We start from the raw sequence: 22,564 nt of genomic DNA, 5'->3' as shown, positions 1-22,564 counted from the left end.
ACTTGAGATCCCTCCAACCCATTTGTCCTCTCCTCTTATTGAAAGGAAATCTGTATGCAACTGAAATGAATCACAGAATCATAAAGCTGGAAGGGACCTCGGAGGCCATTGACTCTGGCGCCACCTACTATTGCCCTCCTGCTTTGCCCGGTCATAATGGATACCAGGTTTGCAGAGTGGTCTCAACTTCATGGCATTTCCCTTTCATCTCTGCTCACAGGACACCGTTCTAGACATGCTGAGGGAAGCCATGGTGGCCAAGGCAGACACCTCCAAGGGTTTCCTGATTGATGGCTACCCCCGGGAAGTGAAGCAGGGCGAGGAGTTTGAGAAGAAGGTAACAGTGGATGGGTGGGATGAGTTTGGGAAGGGCTGAATCAGAGGATGATCGACCCAACCAGAGTGGAGCGGATGGAAAAAGAGACCCTTTATTCTGGTTGGAATCCTAGACATTCAGGATTATGAAGAGGAATGGTGTGGGGGAGATATTTGCTACCGATTTGGACTTGAACCTACCCGTTTCCTAGTTCTGCTGGATCTCTCAGCGGCTTTTGACACCATCGACCATAAGATCCTTCTGGACCGTCTAGAGGGCTTGGGAGCTGGGGGCAGTGTCACACAGTGGTTCCGCTCCTTCCTCCTGCGCTGCGTCCAGAAAGTGGTGGTGGGGGATGAGTGCTCGGACCCCTGGGCTCTCACTTGTGGGGTGCCTCAGGGTTCTGTCCTCTCCCCCATGCTTTTTAACATCTACATGCAGCCGCTGGGAGAGATCATCAGGGGGTTTGGGCTGGGTGTTCATCAGTATGCGGATGATACCCAGCTCTACCTCTCTTCCAAATCAGAACCAGTGAAGGCGGTGAAGGTCCAGTGTGAGTGCCTGGAGGCGGTTGGAGGGTGGATGGCGGCTAACAGATTGAGGTTGAATCCTGGCAAGACAAAAGTACTGTTTGTGGGGGACAGGAGGCAGGCAGGTGTGGAGGACTCCCTGGTCCTGAATGGGGTAACTGTGCCCCTGAAAGACCAGGTGCGCAGCCTGGGAGTCATTCTGGACTCACAGCTGTCCATGGAGGCGCAGGTCAATTCTGTGTCCAGGGCAGCTGTCTATCAGCTCCATCTGGTACACAGGCTGAGACCCTACCTGCCCGCAGACTGTCTCACCAGAGTGGTGCATGCTCTGGTTATCTCCCGCTTGGACTACTGCAATGCGCTCTACGTGGGGCTACCTTTGAAGGTGACCCGGAAACTACAACTAATCCAGAATGTGGCAGCTAGACTAGTGACTGGAAGCAGCCGCCGAGACCACATAACACCGGTCTAGAAAGACCTGCATTGGCTCCCAGTACGTTTCCGAGCACAATTCAAAGTGTTGGTGCTGACCTTTAAAGCCCTAAATGGCTTCGGTCCAGTATACCTGAAGGAGCGTCTCCACCCCCATCATTCTGCCCGGACACTGAGATCCAGTGCCGAGGGCCTTCTGGTGGCTCCCTTGCTGCAAGAAGCAAAGCTACAGGGAACCAGGCAGAGGGCCTTCTCTGTAGTGGCACCGGCCCTGTGGAACACCCTCCCATCAGAGGTCAGAGAGATAAACAACTACCTGACATTTAGAAAATACCTAAAGGCAGCCTTGTTTAGGGAAGTTTTTAATCTATGATATCTGATGTATTTTAATGTTTGTTGGAAGCCGCCCAGAGTGGCAGGGGAAGCCCAGCCAGATGGGTGGGGTATAAATAATAAATTATTATTATTATTTGCACTTTTCCAGGCATTGCAATGCAGTTTTCCAGCCCAAGAGTGTGTACAGTGGTGTGTGTATTAGGGGAAAGTGAGCTTCCCTCTTATGCATTAGTACCGGTAGTATTATTTTGAGTGTGTCCTGCCTAGGATTTCCTGAGACAGCACAAGAGGGCAGCATTGTTCCCCTAGCCTGTTCTAATCTTGGCAAATAATTGCTGGGTTTTTTTTTACAATCCTAGAAGCCTGGGCAGATAAGACTTGAGCACAGATTGAAAAAAACCTGGACAAGGTGACTACCGGTAGTAGCTTGGTGTCCATGGTCACTCTCCCCAGGTGGAGCTCCCAGATTAAATCTCTAGCCATTGCGATCTAGAAGACCAGGGTTCAAATTCCCACTCGACCATGAAGCTCAAGGGGTAAACTTGGGCCGGTCATTGCCTCTCATCCTAACCTACCTTACAAAGTTGTTGTGGCGATTCAATGAGGGTGGAGAACCATGTACAGAACTTGGAGTTAGACCAGGGACCATAAAATGGGTCATAAAAAAATAATAATCGGAAAATGTTTCCTCCTTTGATCTTATCTCAGGCGTATGGTATAAACATAGTCAAATTTCAAATTTGGGACAAATCAGTGAATATTTAGACCCTGCTCCTACAGATTTAAATTTGGCCTCGCTACGAGTGATAAAAACATAGGAATTTGACTCATTTAATTCTCAATATGTTAAATTGTGAACTGATAGACATAAATTTTAGGTTTTATGGAGAGCAATAATAGTTGCATACTATTATTTTCTGCAATCTTTAATTATTTAAGATAAAATATGTTGATGATTTACATGAAAAACCAATGGTTTTGAAAAAAATTATATGGAACAATTAAGCAAACGGTGTACTAAACAAGTAAACATAAACAATAAAACGCCACTCATATGATGTGTTGCGTCAAAACATCACATTAGACTTAATTACTTGGTAGAAATTGTACTAAATGCTGACATTTTGTGTAATTAATAAAATGATGCCTTATGCAATATATACATTATACATGTACACCGTATTATATCATGCTAAAAATATGCCAATATGCAAGACACTAAACGTCTATTTTGGTGCAAAGTCCTTCTTTGTCTCTTGTTTGGGGAATTTAGAGCGATTGTTCATTGTTGTTTTGATGGTAGCGTCACGTCTTTTCTCTCCAATAACACATCATATTTATCACTCATAGTGAGGCAAAATTTCAATCTGGAGGAGCAGGGTCTACATATTAACCGATTTGTCCCAAATTTAAAATTTGACTATGTTGATACCATACGCCTGAGATAAGGTCAAGGGAGGAAACATTTTCGGAATTTTTTTTATGACCCACCCTACCATGGAGCCTGTGGCCTTCCAGATGTTGCTTAGCTGCTGGGAGTGGAGAATTTAGGCCGGCACAGTTATCATTTCCTTCTTCTCTTCCTCCCCCACTCCCTGACCCCTCCATGTTGCCTCCCTGCTCAGATCGCACCCCCAACATTGCTGCTCTACGTGGACGCTGGCAAGGACACAATGGTGAAACGACTGCTGAAGCGTGGGGAGACGAGCGGCCGCGTCGACGACAACGAGGAGACAATCAAAAAGCGGCTGGAGACGTACTACAAGGCCACTGAGCCTGTCATTGCCTTCTATGAGAAAAGGGGCATTGTCCGTAAGGTGCGTCCCATCGTCCACCCATGTGTCTCCCTCCACTCCCAAGGACATAAGATGCAGGAGAGCAGAAAGCAACTAAGTGTTGCAAAATGACCGCCACTTCTCCAAGTTGGCCACTCCACTCATGGGTGATGAACTTGGTCTGTCCAAATAATTTCTCGAGGGCGGGATGAATGGTTTGTTCAACAGTTCCAGCTTGAGGAGGCTCCATGAGCTGCAGTGGCGTCTTTTTCTCTTTTCAATTCTTTTCTTTAGCTTGGAAACAGCAGAGTTTTTCTCTGTCTCTCTTTGGGCAACTTGGCCACCAATTTGCTTTCTCTGGAACAGGATTTCCAGTAGGGAGGGTGGGAGCTTCCATGTTCCACAATACTCCCCTTTCCCATGAAGGAGAGAAGCTAGAATTCATAGAATCCTAGAGTTGGAAGAGACCACAAGGGCCATCCAGTCCAACCCCCTGCCAAGCAGGAAACACCATCAACGCATTCCTGACATATGGCTGACAGCAACGCGGGGCCGGGTCAGCTAGTAGAATCATAGAATTGGAAGAGACCACAAGGGCCATCCAGTCCAACCCCTTGCCAAGCAGTAAACACCATCATAGAATCCTAGAGTTGGAAGAGACCACAAGGGCCATCCAGTCCAACCCCCTGACAAGCAGAAACAGCACCAAAGCATTCCTGACAGATGGCTGTCAAGCCTCTGCTTAAAGACCTCCAAAAAAGGAGACTCCACCACACTCCTTGGGTCTGGCTACTTTTGTTTCAGTGTATCTGATGAAGTGTGCATGCACACGAAAGCTCATACCAAAATAAAAACTTAGTTGGTCTTTAAGGTGCTACTGAAGGAATTTTTTTATTATATTCCTTATATTATCTTTCATTTGTCGACCAGGAAGAAAACCTGCTTGATCATTAGGAATAATTTCTTTTATTACATCTTTTAATCTATTTGCGAATAAGTTGGCAAAAAGTTTTTAATCATAGTTCAGTAGTGAAATCGGGCTGTAATTTTTAACCAGATCAGTGTCTTGTTTTGGAATTAATGAAATGTAGGCATCCTTCCATGAATTTGGTAGTTTTCCTTTATTCATTATATTATTCATTTAATCCTTCAATAGTAACGCCAGCTGATCATTTAGTTTTTTAGAATATTTCACCGTAAGTCCACCTGGACCTGGCTAGTTTGCCTAATTTGGAATGTCCTATTGCTGATTGTACCTCCATCATTGTACTTGGTGCGTTCAACTGATCCTTCTTTTCTTTTGGAATCTCTGCCTTAGATAGTCCTCGATTTTTTTCTATGTCTTCTTTTCCAGCTGTATACAAGTCCTGGTAAAATCTCCCCCCAAAAAAATGCCTAAAGGGGACCATTTGGATCCCTTCCATTCGGGATTCAGGCCTCATCATGGGACTGAAACAGCCTTGGTCACACTCGTTGATGATCTCCGGCGGGCTAGGGACAAAGGTGAGAGTTGTTCCCTGGTCCTGCTAGATCTCTCAGTGGCTTTTGACACCATCGACCATAACATCCTTCTGGACCGTCCAGAGGGCTTGGGAGCTACGGGCACTGTTATACAGTGGTTCCTCTCCTTCCTCCTGCGCCGCGTTCAGAAAGTGGTGGTGGGGGATGAGTGCTCGGACCCCTGGGCTCTCACTTGTGGGGTGCCTCAGGGCTCTGTCCTCTCCCCCATGCTTTTTAACATCTACATGCAGCCGCTGGGAGAGATCATCAGGGGGTTTGGGCTGGGTATTCATCAGTATGCGGATGATACCCAGCTCTACCTCTCTTTCAAATCAGAACCAGTGAAGGCGGTGAAGGTCCTGTGTGAGTGCTTGGAGGCGGTTGGAGGATGGATGGCGGCTAACAGATTGAGGTTGATTCCTGACAAGACAGAAGTACTATTTGTGGGGGACAGGAGGTGGGCAGGTGTGGAGGATTCCCTGGTCCTGAATGGGGTAACTGTGCCCCTGAAGGACCAGGTGCGCAGCCTGGGAGTCATTCTGGACTCACAGCTGTCCATGGAGGCGCAGGTCAATTCTGTGTCCAGGGCAGCTGTCTATCAGCTCCATCTGGTTCGCAGGCTGAGACACTACTTGCCTGCGGACTGTCTCGCCAGAGTGGTGCATGCTCTGGTTATCTCCCACTTGGACCATTGCAATGCGCTCTACGTGGGGCTACCTTTGAACCCAGAAACTACAACTAATCCAGAATGCGGCAGCTAGACTGGTGACTGGTCATTGGCGGCTTACAACAGAAAAATGAAATAAAATAATCTATTAAACATTAAAAGCCTCCCTAAACAGGGCTGCCTTCAGATGTCTTCTAAAAATCTGGTAGCTGATTTTTTTCTTTGACATCTGATGGGAGGGCGTTCCACAGGGCGGGCGCCACCACCGAGAAGGCCCTCTGCCTGGTTCCCTGCAACTTGGCTTCTTGCAACGTGGGGACCGCCAGAAGGCCCTCGGTACTGGACCTCAGTGTCCGGGCAGATCGATGGGGGTGGAGACGGTCGTTCAGGTATACTGGACCAAGGCCATTTAGGGCTTTAAAGGTCAGCACCAACACTTTGAACTGTGCTCGGAAACGTACTGGGAGCCAATGTAGATCTTTAAAGACTGGTGTTATGTGGTCTCAGCGGCTGCTCCCAGTCACCAGTCTAGCTGCCGCATTATTCAACATCTTCATCAATGACTTGGATGATGGGCTTGAGGGCATCCTGAGCAAGTTTGCAGATGACACCAAATTGGGAGGGGTGGCTCATACCCCAGAGGACAGGATCACACTTCAAAACGACCTTAACAGATTAGACAGCTGGGCCAAAGCAAACAAGATGAATTTTAACAAGGAGAAATGTAGAGTACTCAACTTGGGCAAAAAAAATTGAAAGGCACAAATACAGGATGGGAGACACCTGGCTTGAGAGCAGTACATGTGAAAAGGATCTAGGAGTCCTGGTAGACGACAAAGTTGACATGAGTCAACAGTGTGATGCAGCAGCTAAAAAGGCCAATGCAATTCTGGGCTGCATCAATAGGAGTATAGTGTCTAGATCAAGGGAAGTAATAGTACCACTGTATTCTGCTCTGGTGAAACCTCACCTGGAGTACTGTGTCCAGTTCTGGGCACCACAGTTCAAGAAGGATACTGACAAGCTGGATTGTGTCCAGAAGAGGGCAACCAAAATGGTCAAAGCCTTGGAAACAATGCCTTATGAGGAACGGCTTAGGGAGCTGGGTATGTTTAGCCTGGAGAAGAGAAGGTTAAGGGGTAATAATAATAATGATGATGATGATGATGATGATGATGATAATAATAATAATAATAATAATTTATTTATACCCCGCCCATCTGGCTGGGTTTCCCCAGCCACTCTGGGCGGCTTCCAACAGAAAAATAAAACACAGTGATATGATAGCCATGTTCAAATATATCAAAGGATGTCATATAGAAGAGGGAGAAAGGTTGTTTTCTGCTGCTCCAGAGAAGCGGACACGGAACAATGGATTCAAACTTCAAGAAAGAAGATTCCACTTCAACATTAGGAAGAACTTCCTGACAGTAAGAGCTGTTTGGCAGTGGAATTTGCTGCCAAGGAGTGTGGTGGAGTCTCCTTCTTTGGAGGTCTTTAAGCAGAGGCTTGACAGCCATATGTCAAGAATGCTTTGATGGTGTTTTCTGCTTGGCAGGGGGTTGGACTGGATGGCCCTTGTGGTCTCTTCCAACTCTATGACTCTATGATTCTACCCTAATGTCCCAAGGCAGGTTACAACATTAAAAAGCAATACTGAAAACAGTTCAAATCCTTTTTTACCACCACAAAATTAAGGTGGGCACATACCCGGTAGTAGAATGGCTTAGAATCACTGGCAGTGGCTGTCAGCTGAGAGACGTGGCGGGGTGAAGGTTTTCATTTTGCTCAAAGTGTGATGGTAGTGCTTTGTACTTGCAGCAAGGCTTGGGCTGCCCCAAGGGCCAAATTTCTAAACGCAACTCCCTTCTCTCCTCAGCTTAATGCCGAAGGCTCAGTGGACGACGTGTTCCAACAGGTCTGCACTCACCTGGACGCCCTGAAGTAAAAGCGCAGGGAAGAGCACCTGCTGGTTCTCCACCCCCACCCTCCCCCTCTGCTCCCTCCTCTCTCACTCTCTTCCCCACTTCCCCACCACCAGTGGATCTCCGCTCCTGGTGCCTCTTCCCCTTCCCTCTCAATCTGGCCTCAGATCCATCTTTGCCTCCCCACACGAGCCTCCCTAGTCCCCCTCCTCCCGCCTGCCTCACCTCCCATTTCATCTCAGGGGCTGTGACAGCGGAAGTGGTGTTATCCTGTTTTCGTGGACGGAGCCTCGTTGGAGGAAATTTCAAGGACATTGTGTTTGGCTCCCTAACCTTCTCTCCAAAGTAAAGTTCACTTTCATGAGCTGAGATGATGATTTTTAAAAAAAAAAAAAAATCTTTTACGCCCCCCCCTCCCCCTTTTCTTCTTCTTTAACAGGAAAAGCTCTCATGTTATGTTCAGAGGTTGATTAAGGGCAGGAAACGGCATGTTTATCCCACTGCAGAGTATCCAGAGAAGGAGATCTTATTTTCTCTGGATGAGGGGCATGTAAAGGAAGACTGGAAAGGGGACATTCTCTGATCCTAGTAATTCAATGGAACGTCAGAGGAAAGCTAAGGCTGGGTCATGATCTTTTAAAAACCCAGAGCCTGGTTTGAATATGCAGCAGCTGTTTCACCATATAATGCAGGATAACAGCATCTGTCTGTTGCAAATATAAACACAAATATTAGTCAAAATAACTTGTCACATGGAAGATGGAACATAAGAACTTAAAGTGCTTGGCTTGCAACATGTGGCAGTGGATGGTTATACAGTGGTACCTCTACTTACGAATGACTCGACTTACGAATGTTTCTACTTACGAACGGAGCTCCGTCCGCCATCTTGGATGCTGTTTAGATAGGATTTTTTCTACTTACGAATTTTTAGATAGGGTTGCTTTGACTTACGATTTTTTTCTCCCAATGCATTCCTATGGGATTCGACTTACAATTTTTTTCGACTTACGAATGTGCATTCGGAACGCATTAAATTCGTAAGTAGAGGTACCACTGTAACATGATTTCTAGCTATTGTTTGAGATAACCATCTTTAGTGAAGACCCAACACTTTATAGTACTCTGAAATGATTGGCTGATGTCACTCATCAATGACAGGAGAGGTGCTGCTGATAACTTGGAATCTCTCTCCACCCTTTGAAATGTAACCCAATAAATCACTCTGTAAAAATATGTAATTAGGGGGAAACTGCGTACCAAATGCGTGTATTGGGATAAATTTGCACTAAAATGCTGGTGAATTTTTGATGGGGGCTTTAATTTAAAAACTTGCAAACAGATGTGATGTGAAAATGAATTTGCAATGTAGTAGAGCAGGGTCCCCAGACTATGGCCCAGGGGCCACATATGGCCCCCGAGGCTCTTTTATGTGGCCCCCGGAGACCCCCGCCGCCCGCTCTTACCAGCGGGGTGCGGCGCGGCTGCCAACTTCCAACCTGGAAAAGCGACGGAAATCGTTTGTGCAAGCGTCATTTCCGGTGTACTTCTGCACATGCGCACAAATTATTTCTGGCGCTTTCCAGGTCAGGAGTGTGCCAGAAATAGCATTTGCGCATGGGTACCCCCGCGTGCTCCCCCACCCTCCGGCCCACCACGCAATCGGCACGGCGGGCATCCGGCCCAAAGCCGGGTAAGTTTGGGGACCCCTGGGAATGAGAACCCAAGAGAACCAAAAGTGGCAGATTTCCCCATCCCTATTTAGTTTACAGATATTTCTGCTTCTACAAGGAAAGCTGCTCCACCCCAGGGCAAGAACTTACCAGAACAGAGTTCCAGCACCTCTCAGGTGGGCACCATTGCCATTCTAAGAGAACATGGTGAGTTCTGGCACCTCTTTTTCTAGAAAAATAGCACTTCTTGTGCTATAGCATGGCATGGTGGCATCGAGGAAGGGGGTGCGGTCAGATCCTTAAAGGACTTTGGCCCAGGCCCATGATGGAAATCTGTACCAGGGCTGTCTCAAGCACGTCGGGTGCCCTGGCGCCGTGGTGCGGAGATCGCTCCGGCACCCCCGTCCCGCTCAATTTCTTGCCACGGCTGGTGGGCGCAGAGCGCAGCATGGTTTCCGCGTGGCGCCAGCGCCCTGGCGCCCCGCGCCACCCAGACTACCCCTAGAGCCGGCCCTGATTGGCACAAATTTCCCCATACACTCATGTATACAGATAGACACTTCTGGGGAAATAAGTTGGTTAGCTTGGTAACCGGCTACTCTATAAGCAAGGGGACCCACTGTCTGGGGTTTGGGGACCACTGGGCCATCTCCTTACATTGCCCCTGCCCAGCAACACAACCACAAAGAAGAGACCCAGTTTTTCAGCGGAAGAATGGTGGCCTTTTTCCTCTAGCACGATGGGAGGCTTTTAATGGCTTAGTGGGGTGCAAGTGAGATCCTTGTGACCAAATGTCTCCCCCCCCCCCGTTCCCCACTCTCCAAACTATACACCTAGAGGGAAAACTTTGTTCTGTGTACCATGGGGGTTGGAAGCCCTCGCCTAGACTACGAAGCAATATATCTGAGACTCCAATTGAAGACTGCTAAGGCTTCTAAAAACATAATCACAGCAAAATTAAGGGGATCTAAATATTAACCGATTTGTCCCAAATTTGAAATTTGACTATGTTTATACCATACGCCTGAGATAAGATCAAGGGAGGAAACATTTTCGATTTTTTTTTTTAATGACCCAACCTATTACCCATCCCAAGAGAAAACTAATTTGCAGTGAGATTTCTTCCTTTCAAAGAACAGGCATGTAAACTTTCATCCTAGAGTGGGCTAGGAAAGGAGGTAGCAGGATGCCCTCCTGGAGGCCAGACAATCCCTTGCCCCCATTTCATCCCTTGACACTTCATTCCCTTAGCAGCCATAAACTACTGATTGACAGCTTCTTTGTGCCTTTTTCTTTGGTCTGCTGATGAAAATATTTGAGTAGCAATCTCTGCCAGTCCCCCTTATTTCTCTGTCTCTGTGGAGCAGGAATGAGGGACTTGCTGGAGCCCAGCTCTCATCAGCCCCAGGCAGCAAGGATGATGGGACTTGTAGTCCAGCAGTATCGAGAGCGCCACAGGTTTCCTATGTGAGCTGTAGGGAGACTTTGAATCCAGAGTTCTTCAGCCTTGGGGGCCCCAATATGGCTGGACTGCACTTCCCATTTGCCCCAGCCAGCTTTCACCAATGGTCAGGGATTATGGGAGTTGTAGTTCAACAACATTTGGGGACCTATTATTATGATGATGGTGATGATTATTATTTATTTATACCCCGCCCATCTGGCTGGGTTTCCCCCGCCACTCTGGGCGGCTTCCAAAAAATAGCAAAATACATTAAAATATCACAAATTAAAAACTTCCATAAACAGGGCTGCCTTTAGGTGTTTTCTAAATGTCAGGTATCTCCTTGACTTCCGATGGGAGGGCGTTCCACAGGGTGGGCGCCACTACCAAGAAGGCCCTAAGCCTGGTTCCCTGTAGTTTGCTTCTCACAGTGAGGGAACCACCAGAAGGCCCTCGGCGCTGGATCTCAGTGTCCAGGTAGAATGATGGGGGTGGAGACGCTCCTTCAGGTATACTGGCCCGAGGCCGTTTAATGGGAGGGCGTTCCACAGGGTGGGCGCCACCACCGAGAAGGCCCTCTGCCTGGTTCCCTGTAACTTGGCTTCTCGCAACGAGGGAACCGCCAGAAGGCCCTCGGTACTGGACCTCAGTGTCCGGGCAGAACAATGGGGGTGGAGATGCTCCTTCAGGTAGACTGGACTGAGGCCATTTAGGGCTTTCAAGGTCAGCACCAACACTTTGAATTGTGCTCGGAAACGTACTGGACCGGTGTTATGTGGTCTCAGCGGCTGCTCCCAGTCACCAGTCTAGCTGCCGCATTCTGGATTAATTGTAGCTTCCGGGTCACCTCCCAAGGTAGCCCCACGTACAGCGCATTGCAGTAATCCAAGCGGGAGATAACTAGAGCATGCACCACTCTGGTGAGACAGTCCGCGGGCAGGTAGGGTCTCATCCTGAGCTACCCTGGACACAGAATTGACCTGCGCCTCCATGGACAGCTGTGAGTCCAGAATGACTCCCAGGCTGCACACCTGGTCCTTCAGGGGCACAGTTACCCCATTCAGGACCAGGGAGTCCCCCACACCCACACCCACACCCCAAAAACAGTACCTACGGTTGAAGGGCGACTCTACGCCACAGGTGGAGCACCTGGCCATCTTTATATTACTGAACTACAGCTTCCGCTTCCATTGGCCATGATGGCCTGGGCTGATTGAGAGTTTGAGTCCACCTGGAGGTGGACTCCCATCCCCACTCCCTATGCTTTAGGGAGAGAGAGATTTGCGAGTGGGGAGGGATGGGACGAAACCCAAGCCCAGGATGGCGTACCTGAAGTCGGGTGGGATTTTGTAATGTGAACACTGTGCCTCATTTTCTTTCTCTCTGATTACTGGAGCACTCCAAACTCACAGATAGCATTTCGCATGCGCTCAGATGCGTTTATAACGGTATCCAGTTCTTTTGTACAATGATTTCTAATATTTATATAAGTGGGGAGGGGGGAGCCCCCCCTGCATCCCACCCAGAGTCTTAAAGGCCCTCTGTCTGCAGGCCTAATGTCCGAATGTATTTATCATATCATTATTAAAGAGTAAAAAGAATGGCAACTATGTAACGTGTGTGTGTGTGCATTATGTCATTACCAGCTTTTCTGGTATTTCCTCTCTGTTCTCCCCCCACTGTCTGCCTCCGAACACCCATTGCTGGGAATCACAGGCGGAGAGTGCCCTGTTTGGCACAGGCCCTGCTTGGGGGCATCCCTTAATGGGTAATAATAATAATAATAATAATAATAATAATAATAATAATAATAATAATTTATTATTTATACCCCGCCCACCTGGCTGCATTTCCCCAGCCACTCTGGGCGGCTTCCAACCGAATATTAAAAACAGTACAGCATCAAACATTAAAAACTTCCCTAAATAGGGCCGCCTTCAGTTGTCTTTTAAAAGGAAAATAGTTGCTTATTGCCTTGATATCTGCTGGGAGGGTGTTCCACAGGGTGGGTGCCACCACCAAAAAGGCCCTCTGCCTGGTTCCCTGTAACTTGGCTTCGCGCAATGAGGGGACTGCCAGAAGGCCCCTCGGCGCTGGATCTCAGTGTCCGGGCTGAATGGTGGGGGTGGAGACGCTTCTTCATGTATACAGGACCGAGGCCGTTTAGGGCTTTAAAGGTCAGCACCAACACTTTGAACTGTGCTAGGAAACGTATCTGAGGAGACATCATAGAAGCATCAAAAGTGATGCATGGTGTTGAAGAAAGTGGGCAGAAAAACATTTCCCCCCTTCACTCATAATACTGGAGCTCAAGGACCTCCAGTGAAGCTGTGATCTTGGGAGATTCAGGGTGCAAAATAAAGCACTACTTCACACTTCTTCACACAGTGCATAAAAGTATGGAATTGATGGTGATGGCCAGCCGTCAGCAAACTTTTTCAGCAGGGGGCCGGTCCACTGTCCCTCAGACCTTGTGGGGGGCCGGACTATATTTTTGGGGGGGGGGGGGAATGAGTGAATTCATATGCCCCACAAATAACCCTGAGATGCATTTTAAATAAAATGACACATTCTACTCATGTAAAAACACCAGGCAGGCCCCACAAATAACCCAGAGATGCACTTTAAATAAAAGGACACATTCTACTCATGTAAAATCAAGCTGATTCCCGGACCGTCCGCGGGCCGGATTTAGAAGGTGATTGGGCCGCATCCGGCCCCCCCCCCCGGGCCTTAGTTTGGGGGACCCCTGATTTAGAGGAATTCATGGAGGATAAGGCTACCAGTGGTTACTAGCTATGGTGACTACCTTCCATCTCCACTGCAATATGTCTCTGAATCCCACTTGCTAGGAATCACAGAGGGTGAGACGGCAGTTGCGCTCGGATCCTACATGCAGGCTTCCCATTGCAGCATCAGTTTGGCCACCGTGAGAACAGGATGCTGGACTAGATGCGCCCTTTGCCTGATCCAGCAGGGCTCTCCTCACCTTCTCATTTCAGGTTATGCCCTGGTTATGCCCTGAAACAGTCAATGAATCTTCTAAAACTTGCACTCAGTGAAGGAGTTGCAGTCCCCCAGCCATCCCCCCGAATCCCCCTAAGCTAGCATGCTCTGCCTCCCTTAAGCTACCCTTGGTGCCTCAGGTATGGTACAGGACGTTGTCTCATCGCCAGAGTTGCCACAGGGTTCTGTCTTGGGCTCGGTCTTCTTCAACATCTTTATCAATGACTTGGATGATGGGCTGGAGGGCATCCTGAGCAAGTTTGCAGATGACACCAAATTGGGAGGGGTGGCTAATACCCCAGAGGACAGGATCACACTTCCAAATGACCACAACAGATTAGACAACTGGGCCAAAGCAAACAAGATGAATTTTAACAGGGAGAAATGTAAAGTACTCCACTTGGGCAAAAAAAATATGAAAGGATGGGTGAGACCTGGCTTGAGAGCAGTACATGTGAAAAGGATCTAGGAGTCTTGGTAGACCACAAACTTGACATGAGTCAGCAGTGTGATGCAGCAGCTCAAAAAGCCAATGCAATTCTGGGCTGCATCAATAGGAGTATAGCATCTAGATCTAGGGAAGTAATAGTACCACTGTATTCTGCCCTGGTCAGACCTCACCTGGAGTACTGTGTCCAGTTCTGGGCACCACAGTTCAATGCACCCAGTTTAATGCACCCAGTTCTCCTGAATCCATGGTCCTTTTTGGATGTATTAATTTCCCTGAAAATTCCCTGTGAAGCATTTGCACTAGTCTGGCCATTTGGCATTTTGCTTTCCCTTTAGGTTATTATTACTGATTTAATACATTTATATCCCACTTTTCCTCCCAGGAGCTCAAGGTGACGTACATAGTTCTCTTCCTCCTCGTTTTATATTCACAACGACACTGTGAGGTTGGTTAGGCTCAGAATGAGTGACTGGCCTAAGGTGAACTTCACGGCTGAGTAGGGATTTGAACCCTGGTCTCCCAGGTCCTAGTCCAACCCTCTAACCCCACTCGCTCAGATATAAATAGGGCTAATATATGGCTTGCATCTACCATTCCTTTTAATAATGCACACCAGCGATTTATCTTTATGTTTCCCTAATTTACTGGTATTTAAAGGTAAAGGGACCCCTGACCATTAGGTCCGCTCGTGACCGACTCTGGGGTTGCGGTGCTTATTTCACGTTATTGGCTGAGGGAGCCAGCGTACAGCTTCCAGGTCATGTGGCCAGCATGACAAAGCCACTTCTGGCGAACCAGAGCAGCCATTTACCTTCCCGCTTGGAGCAGCACCTATTTATCTACTTGCACTCTGACGTGCTTTCGAACTGCTAGGTTGGCAGGAGCTGGGACCAAGCAACGGGAGCTCACCCCGTCACAGGGATTCAAACAGCCAACCTTCCGATCGGCAAGCCCTAGGTTCCATGGTTTAATCCACAGCGCCACCCTCTTCCCATTGTAGCCATTAGCTAATTTGATCCGGTTGAGAACACTTTTCTGAACCTCCCAGGAAGGTTGCTCAAAACAGATCTCGAGTGCGAGAAGAACAGACTCCACTCCGAATGCAGGCCTGCTGAAAAAAAGGATGGCAATGTGTGGTTGGGAGCCGTAGGGCTTTCGAGGAGAGACTGGAGTTACCATGGAGGTCGGCGTTGTATATAATGAAGATTGTCCACTGTGTTGTAGTTGGAGTTAGAGAGACGCCGGACGGGGAAGGAAGCTGACTGTAAAAACATGCTCAGATGTCCAAGTCATCAAATGAGGTCGAGGAGCCAGAGGTGATAAACAGGAACAGGCTGTGCGTCTGTAGCAAGGAAAGAGAGCGCCCCCCCTCCAGCCGGGTGAAGCCTCAGTGGGAGATGGCGCGTGCCTGGAATGTCGGGAGGGGGAAGGATATGACAGCCCTCTCCCTCCACACACACACACATTCCTCACCCCACATTTCAACAGGCTCAGGAAACACATCTCCTTGGGGCAGCCATCAGAGACGAGCCAAAGGGGCAGGATTGGAAGAAGGAGGGGGTGGTGTCATCCTTATTAGGCGAGGGGGTGACTTCTATAGCCTATCCCAGGGGTCAGCACCCCACTCCTCGCTGGTGGAGAGAGACAAACAGATAAATATGCACACTTCGTTTTCCCAAAGGACCTGGCCGAAAGGCAAACCCAAATGAATTAAACAGACTTGAGAAGCACATGGAGCTGAAAGAGGAAATAATAATAATAATAATAATAATAATAATAATAATAATAATTTATTATTTAGACCCCACCCATCTGGCTGGGTTTCCCCAGCCACTCTGGGCGGCTTCCAACAGAAATATTAAAATACACTAATTTCTGAAAGATTAAAAGCTTCCCTAAACAGAGCTGCCTTCAGATGTCCTCTAAAAGTCTGGTCGTTGTTTTTCTTTTTGACATTTGTATATACCTGGCACTTCCAAGACAAAAACCAAATAACAGCTGACATCTGGTGGGATGGTGTTCCACAAGGGACAAAAGACTGATACGTCATCTAGATAGGCAGAATGATGGGGGTGGAGACGCTCCTTCAGGTATACTGGACTGAGGCCATTCAGGGCTTTCAAGGTCAGCACCAACACTTTGAACTGGGAGCCAATGTAGGTCTTTCAAGACCGGTGTTATGTGGTCTCAGTGGCTGCTTCCAGTCACCAGTCTAGCTGCCGCATTCTGGATTAGCTGTAGTTTCTGGGTCACCTTCAAAGGTAGCCCCACATAGAGCGCATTGCAGTAGTCCATGTGGGAGATAACTAGAGCATGCACCACTCTGGCGAGACAGTCTGCAGGCAGGTAGGGTCTCAGCCTGCGTCCCAGATGGAGCTGACAGACAGCTGCCCTGGACACAGAATTGACCTGCGCCTCCATGGACAGCTGTGAGTCCAAAATGACTCCCAGGCTGCGCACCTGGTCCTTCAGGGGCACAGTTACCCCGTTGAGGACCAGGGAGTCTTCCACACCTGCCCGCCTCCTGTCTCCCACAAACAGTACTTCTGTCTTGCCAGGATACAACCTCAATCTGTTAGCCGCCATCCATCCTCCAACTGCCTCCAGCCACTCACATAGGACCTTCACTACCTTCACTGGTTCTGATTTCAAAGAGAGGTAGAACAACAACAACAACAACAACAACAACAACAACAACAACAACAACAACAACAACAACAACAACAACGTGGGGCATGGCCAAAAAAGGGTTGGGAACCACTGGCTTAAACGGAATGGTTTGCTCCTCTCACCAACACCCCCAGCTAGATTGCACCCTCCAGTGACCTCTTCAGCATATCCTTCCCCCTCTCTTGCCAGCTGGCTGAGCCTAGAAGGAAAGAGAAGGTGCTCAAAGGAACCAGTGCCTGAAAACATGATTGCCATCAAGGGAGTCCAGGAACTTCCAAGCACCTCGAGAGACTGTTTTTTACCTTTCCAAGAAAAACAAAAACAGGGTATCCAGGAAATTCTCAGCACGATGTTAGGAAGCTCAATGGGAGATGGGGAAAGAAATGAAGAGCTGGTTCTGGCAAGTGCATTTTTGTTGTTGTTGAGTCAGTTAGTCGTGTCCGACCCCATGGACCATAGCACGCCAGGCACTCCTGTCTTCCACTGCCTCCCGCAGTTTGGTCAAACTCATGTTGGTAGCTTCGAGAACACTGTCCAACCATCTCGTCCTCTGTCGTCCCCTTCTCCTAGTGCCCTCAATCTTTCCCAACATCAGGGTCTTTTCCAAGGATTCTTCTCTTCTCATGAGGTGGCCAAAGTATTGGAGCCTCAGCTTCACGATCTGTCCTTCCAGTGAGCACTCAGGGCTGATTTCCTTCATAGAATAGAATCATAGAATCATGGAGTTGGAAGAGACCACAAGGGCCATCCAGTCCAACCCACTGCCAAGCAGGAAACACCATCAAAGCATTCTTGACATATGCCTGTCAAGCCTCTGCTTAAAGACCTCCAAAGAAGGAGACTCCACCACACTCCTTGGTAGCAAATTCCACTGCTGAACAGCTCTTACTGTCAGGAAGTTCTTCCTAATGTTTATGTGGAATCTTCTTTCTTGTAGTTTGAATCCATTGCTCCGTGTCCGCTTCTCTGGAGCAGCAGAAAACATCCTTTCATATATTTGAACATGGCTATCATATCACCCCTTTACTTTCTCTTCTCCAGGCTAAACATACCCAGTTCCCTAAGCCGTTCCTCATAAGGCATCGTTTCCAGGCCTTTGACCATTTTGGTTGCCCTCTTCTGGACACGTTCTAGTTTGTCTGTATCCTTCTTGAACTGTGGTGCCCATTATTTATTTCTACTTAGCCTCTAATTTTTCCCTTAAAATATTCCACATTTCCTAAACTATGATTTCTATCCCATCTAATATATTGAATTATAAACCCCCTCCCCACCTCTCGCCCTAGATTATAATTTCAGCTATACCACGTCTCATTCCTTAACCCTTTCCAGTTCAGACCTTGTTAATCCGTCCTTTAATTTTAATTATATATTCCTTTCATCCCACCCCTGCCCTGGCCTCCAGCAACCCAGACCACCCTCCCAATCTTCCATTCTGTAATTGCTTCCCTTTGACTGTGTTGACCACAGCAAACTATGGCAAGTTCTTAAAGAAATGGGAGTGCCTGATCACCTCATCTGTCTCCTGAGAAATCTCTATGTGGGACAAGAAGCTACAGTTAGAACTGGATATGGAACAACTGAGTGGTTCAAAATTGGGATAGGAGTACGACAAGGTTGTATATTGTCTCCCTGCTTATTTAACTTATATGCAGAATTCATCATGCGAAAGGTTGGACTAGATGAATCCCAAGCCGGAATTAAGATTGCTGGAAGAAACCTATCCATTCTGAAGGCTCGCTAGAGAGGTTAAAAGCAACAAAAAGGGCTTTTATGGGTATGTCCGTAGCAAAAGGAAAAACAAGGAAACAGTGGGGTCACTCAGAGGAGAAGATGGTGAAATGCAAACAGGGGACAGAGAAAGGGCAGAACTCCTCAATGCCTTCTTTGCCTCAGTCTTCTCCAAAAAAGAAAACAATGCCCGACCTGAAGAATATGGAGCAGATGATTCAGCAGGGGAAACACAGCCCAGAATAAGTAAGGAGGTAGTACAAGAATACTTGGCTAGTTTAGATGTATTCAAGTCTCCAGGGCCAGATGAACTACATCCAAGAGTATTAAAAGAACTGGCAGAGGTGATTTCAGAACCACTGGCAATAATCTTTGAAAATTCCTGGAGAACAGGCGAAGTTCCAGCAGACTGGAGGAGGGCAAATGTTGTCCCTATTTTCAAAAAGGGGAAAAGAGAGGACCCAAACAATTACCGCCCAGTCAGCCTGACATCAATACCAGGAAAGATTCTAGAGCAGATCATTAAGCAAACAGTCTGTGAGCACCTAGAAAGAAACTCTGTGATCACTAAAAGTCAGCATGGGTTCCTGAAAAATAAGTCATGTCAGACTAATCTGATCTCATTTTTTGACAGAATTACAAGCCTGGTAGATGAAGGGAACGCTGTGGATGTAGCCTATCTTGATTTCAGCAAGGCCTTTGACAAGGTGCCCCATGATATTCTTGTAAAGAAGCTGGTAAAATGTGGGCTAGACAATGCTACCATTCAGTGGATTTGTAACTGGCTTACTGACCGAACCCAAAGGGTGCTCATCAATGGCTCCTCCTCATCCTGGAGAGTAGTGACTAGTGGGGTGCCACAGGGTTCTGTCTTGGGCCCAGTCTTGTTCAACATCTTTATCAATGACTTGGATGATGGGCTTGAGGGATTCCTGAGCAAGTTTGCAGATGACACCAAATTGGGAGGGGTGGCTAACACCCCAGAGGACAGGATCACACTTCCAAATGACCACAACAGATTAGACAACTGGGCCAAAGCAAACAAGATGAATTTTAACAAGGAGAAATGTAAAGTACTACACTTGGGCAAAAAAAATGAAAGGCACAAATACAGGATGGGAGACACCTGGCTTGAGAGCAGTACATGTGAAAAGGATCTAGGAGTCTTGGTAGACCACAAACTTGACATGAGTCAGCAGTGTGATGCAGCAGCTAAAAAAGCCAATGCAATTCTGGGCTGCATCAATAGGAGTATAGCATCTAGATCAAGGGAAGTAAAAGTACCACTGTATTCTGCTCTGGTCAGACCTCACCTGGAGTACTGTGTCCAGTTCTGGGCACCACAGTTCAAGAAGGATACTGATAAGCTGGAACGTGTCCAGAAGAGGGCAACCAAAATGGTCAAAGGCCTGGAAACGATGCCTTATGAGGAACGGCTTAGGGAGCTGGGTATGTTTAGCCTGGAGAAGAGAAGGTTAAGGGGTGATATGATAACCATGTTCAAATATATAAAAGGATGTCATATAGAGGAGGGAGAAAGGTTGTTTTCTGCTGCTCCAGAGAAGCGGACACGGAGCAACAGATTCAAACTACAAGAAAGAAAATTCCACCTAAACATTAGGAAGAACTTCCTGACAGTAAGAGCTGTTCGGCAGTGGAATTTGCTGCCAAGGAGTGTGGTGGAGTCTCCTTCTTTGGAGGTCTTTAAGCAGAGGCTTGACAGGCATATGTCAGGAATGCTTTGATGGTGTTTCCTGCTTGGCAGGGGGTTGGACTGGATGGCCCTTGTGGTCTCTTCCAACTCTATGATTCTATGATTCTATGATTCTATGATTCTAATTAATATTCAAACTGTATCTCACCCTATTCAAGCTTCAAGATGCCCCTGACATAGAGCTTGTGGTTGAAAGAGATGTCCATTAAATTTTCAATCTCTCACTATTTTTCATTCTTCCAGGTCTGTGATTTTTTTCTAAAGACCGATATATACAGTGGAACCTCGGTTTACGAATTTTCGGTTTACGAATGCCGCGGACCCATCTGGAACGTATTAATTCACTTTCCATTACTTTCAATGGGAAAGTTCACTTCAGTTTATGAACGCTTCAGTTTATGAACAGACTTCCAGAACCAATTGTGTTCATAAACCGAGGTACCACTGTATCTATATATATATATATAAATGTAAAAATCGTGAAAGTGCGGGATCCACTTTTCTCCGTAACCGCTTGACCGATCGACCTGAAATTTTGACACAACGATCCAGGCCACTCCCTGAGCATTGTTGGAAAACAAAATCCCTCAAATTTCACACCTCCGCAGGTACAACCTCTTTTTCAACAAAGTAAAACAGCGCCCTCAAATGGATTTCCTCCCACAGTACACCCCCTACCTTCCTGTGAAATCTACACCACACCCACAAACCACGCCTCCACCACAAGATCCACCACTCACATACATCCATCCGGCAGAGTTGTTGAAGACCAAACCAACTGAAAACAGGCCTTTTCCAGCAACAAGGCCCAACATTGCCAAGTGGAAATAGGGGCCTGCCTGGGGGCAATGGGGGGCCAAATAGGGGGGCAGGGATACGTAATGGGTCAGAACAGGGTGGGGGGAGACACAGGGATGCAACCTGCCCTCTCCACAGTATCTCGCCTCAACTGAGGGGGACTCTGAGGCTCAGGGGGATCTGAAGGGGGGCTATTACCCTCCATTTCACAGACTAACGCACAGCAACGCATGTAGAGCCAGCTTCTCTCTCTCTCTCTCTCTCTCTCTCTCTCTCTCTCTCTCTCTCTCTCTCTCTCTCTCTCTCTCTCTCTGTGTGTGTGTGTGTGTGGTTAAAGCTATGGTTTTCCCAGTAGTGATGTATGGAAGTGAGAGCTGGACCATCAAGAAGGCTGATTGCCGAAGAATTGATGCTTTTGAATTGTGGTGCTGGAGGAGACTCTTGAGAGTCCCATGGACTGCAAGAAGATCAAACCTATCAATTCTGAAGGAAATCAGCCCCGAGTGCTCACTGGAAGGACAGTTCCTGAAGCTGAGGCTCCAATACTTTGGCCACCTCATGAGAAGAGAAGACTCCCTGGAAAAGACCCTGATGTTGGGAAAGATGGACGGCACAAGGAGAAAGGGATGACAGAGGACGAGATGGTTGGACAATGTTCTCGAAGCTACCAACATGAGTCTGACCAAACTGCGGGAGGCTGTGGAAGACAGGAGTGCCTGGCGTGCTCTGGTCCATGGGGTCACGAAGAGTCGGACACGACTAAACGACTCAACAACAACAACCTACGGGACCGCTTCTCCCGGTATGCCCCGCAGAGGACATTAAGGTGCACAAATAATAACATACTGGAGATCCCAAGTCACAAGGTGGTTAGGCTGGCCTCGACCAGGACCAGGGCCTTCTCAGTACTGGCCCCGACCTGGTGGAACGCTCGCTCTCAGGAGACTAGGGCCCAGCGGGATTTGTCATCTTTTCGTAGGGCCTGCAAGACAGAGCTGTTCCACTTGGCCTTTGGACTGATGCAGTCTGACCCCGGGGTTACCCTCCCCATAGGTTTTATCTCATAATGGTTTTATCTTACTTGTAGATTTTTAATTTAAAAATTGAATTTTAACATTGTATTAATCTGCATTTTAACTGAATCGTTTATACTTGTGTTGATATTTTTGTTGTAGAGTTTGACGGTACCACGAGTGTCATCTAGTCCAACCCCCTGCAAAGCAGGAATCTTTTTTGCACATAGATTTGCAAGCAAATCCCTTCCCCTCCCCGCCCCCCGCCACTACAGTCTCTGGCCAGTGATTCATGCCTTAGTTACACCTGGGTTACACTATTGCAATGTGGGGCTGCCTTTGAAAACTGCTTGGAAACTGCAGCTGGTTAATAATAATAATAATAATAATAATAATAATAATAATAATAATAAAATTTTATTTATACCCTGCCCTCCCCAGTCAGAACTGGACTCAAGGCGGCTCACACCAATAAAATTACAATAAAACATAAAAAGCAATTAATTAAAATACAGATTAAAATACAGTATTAAAATGTAAAATGCAGCCTCATTTTAAGTAATCCATAAATCCAAGCCATGAG

At 47.4% G+C, this 22,564-nt stretch overlaps 1 protein-coding gene across 2 annotated transcripts in view; it reads left to right on the top strand.

Moving 5' to 3' along the window:
• Positions 1-7,850, top strand: part of AK1 (adenylate kinase 1) — a 42,059-nt gene extending 34,209 nt beyond the window's left edge. For both annotated transcript variants that reach the window (XM_035101507.2, XM_035101508.2), the window contains exons 5-7: positions 221-337; positions 3,240-3,431; positions 7,436-7,850. In XM_035101507.2, the coding sequence (XP_034957398.1) occupies positions 221-337; positions 3,240-3,431; positions 7,436-7,504 (378 nt within the window). In that variant the 3' untranslated portion in view covers positions 7,505-7,850. The remainder of the gene's footprint in view (positions 1-220; positions 338-3,239; positions 3,432-7,435) is intronic.
• Positions 7,851-22,564: the final 14,714 nt, after the last annotated feature.

This window comes from Zootoca vivipara, chromosome Z (genome assembly GCF_963506605.1).
Source record: "Zootoca vivipara chromosome Z, rZooViv1.1, whole genome shotgun sequence".
Taxonomy (NCBI): domain Eukaryota; kingdom Metazoa; phylum Chordata; class Lepidosauria; order Squamata; family Lacertidae; genus Zootoca; species Zootoca vivipara.
This window is presented reverse-complemented; position numbering and strand designations above follow the sequence as displayed.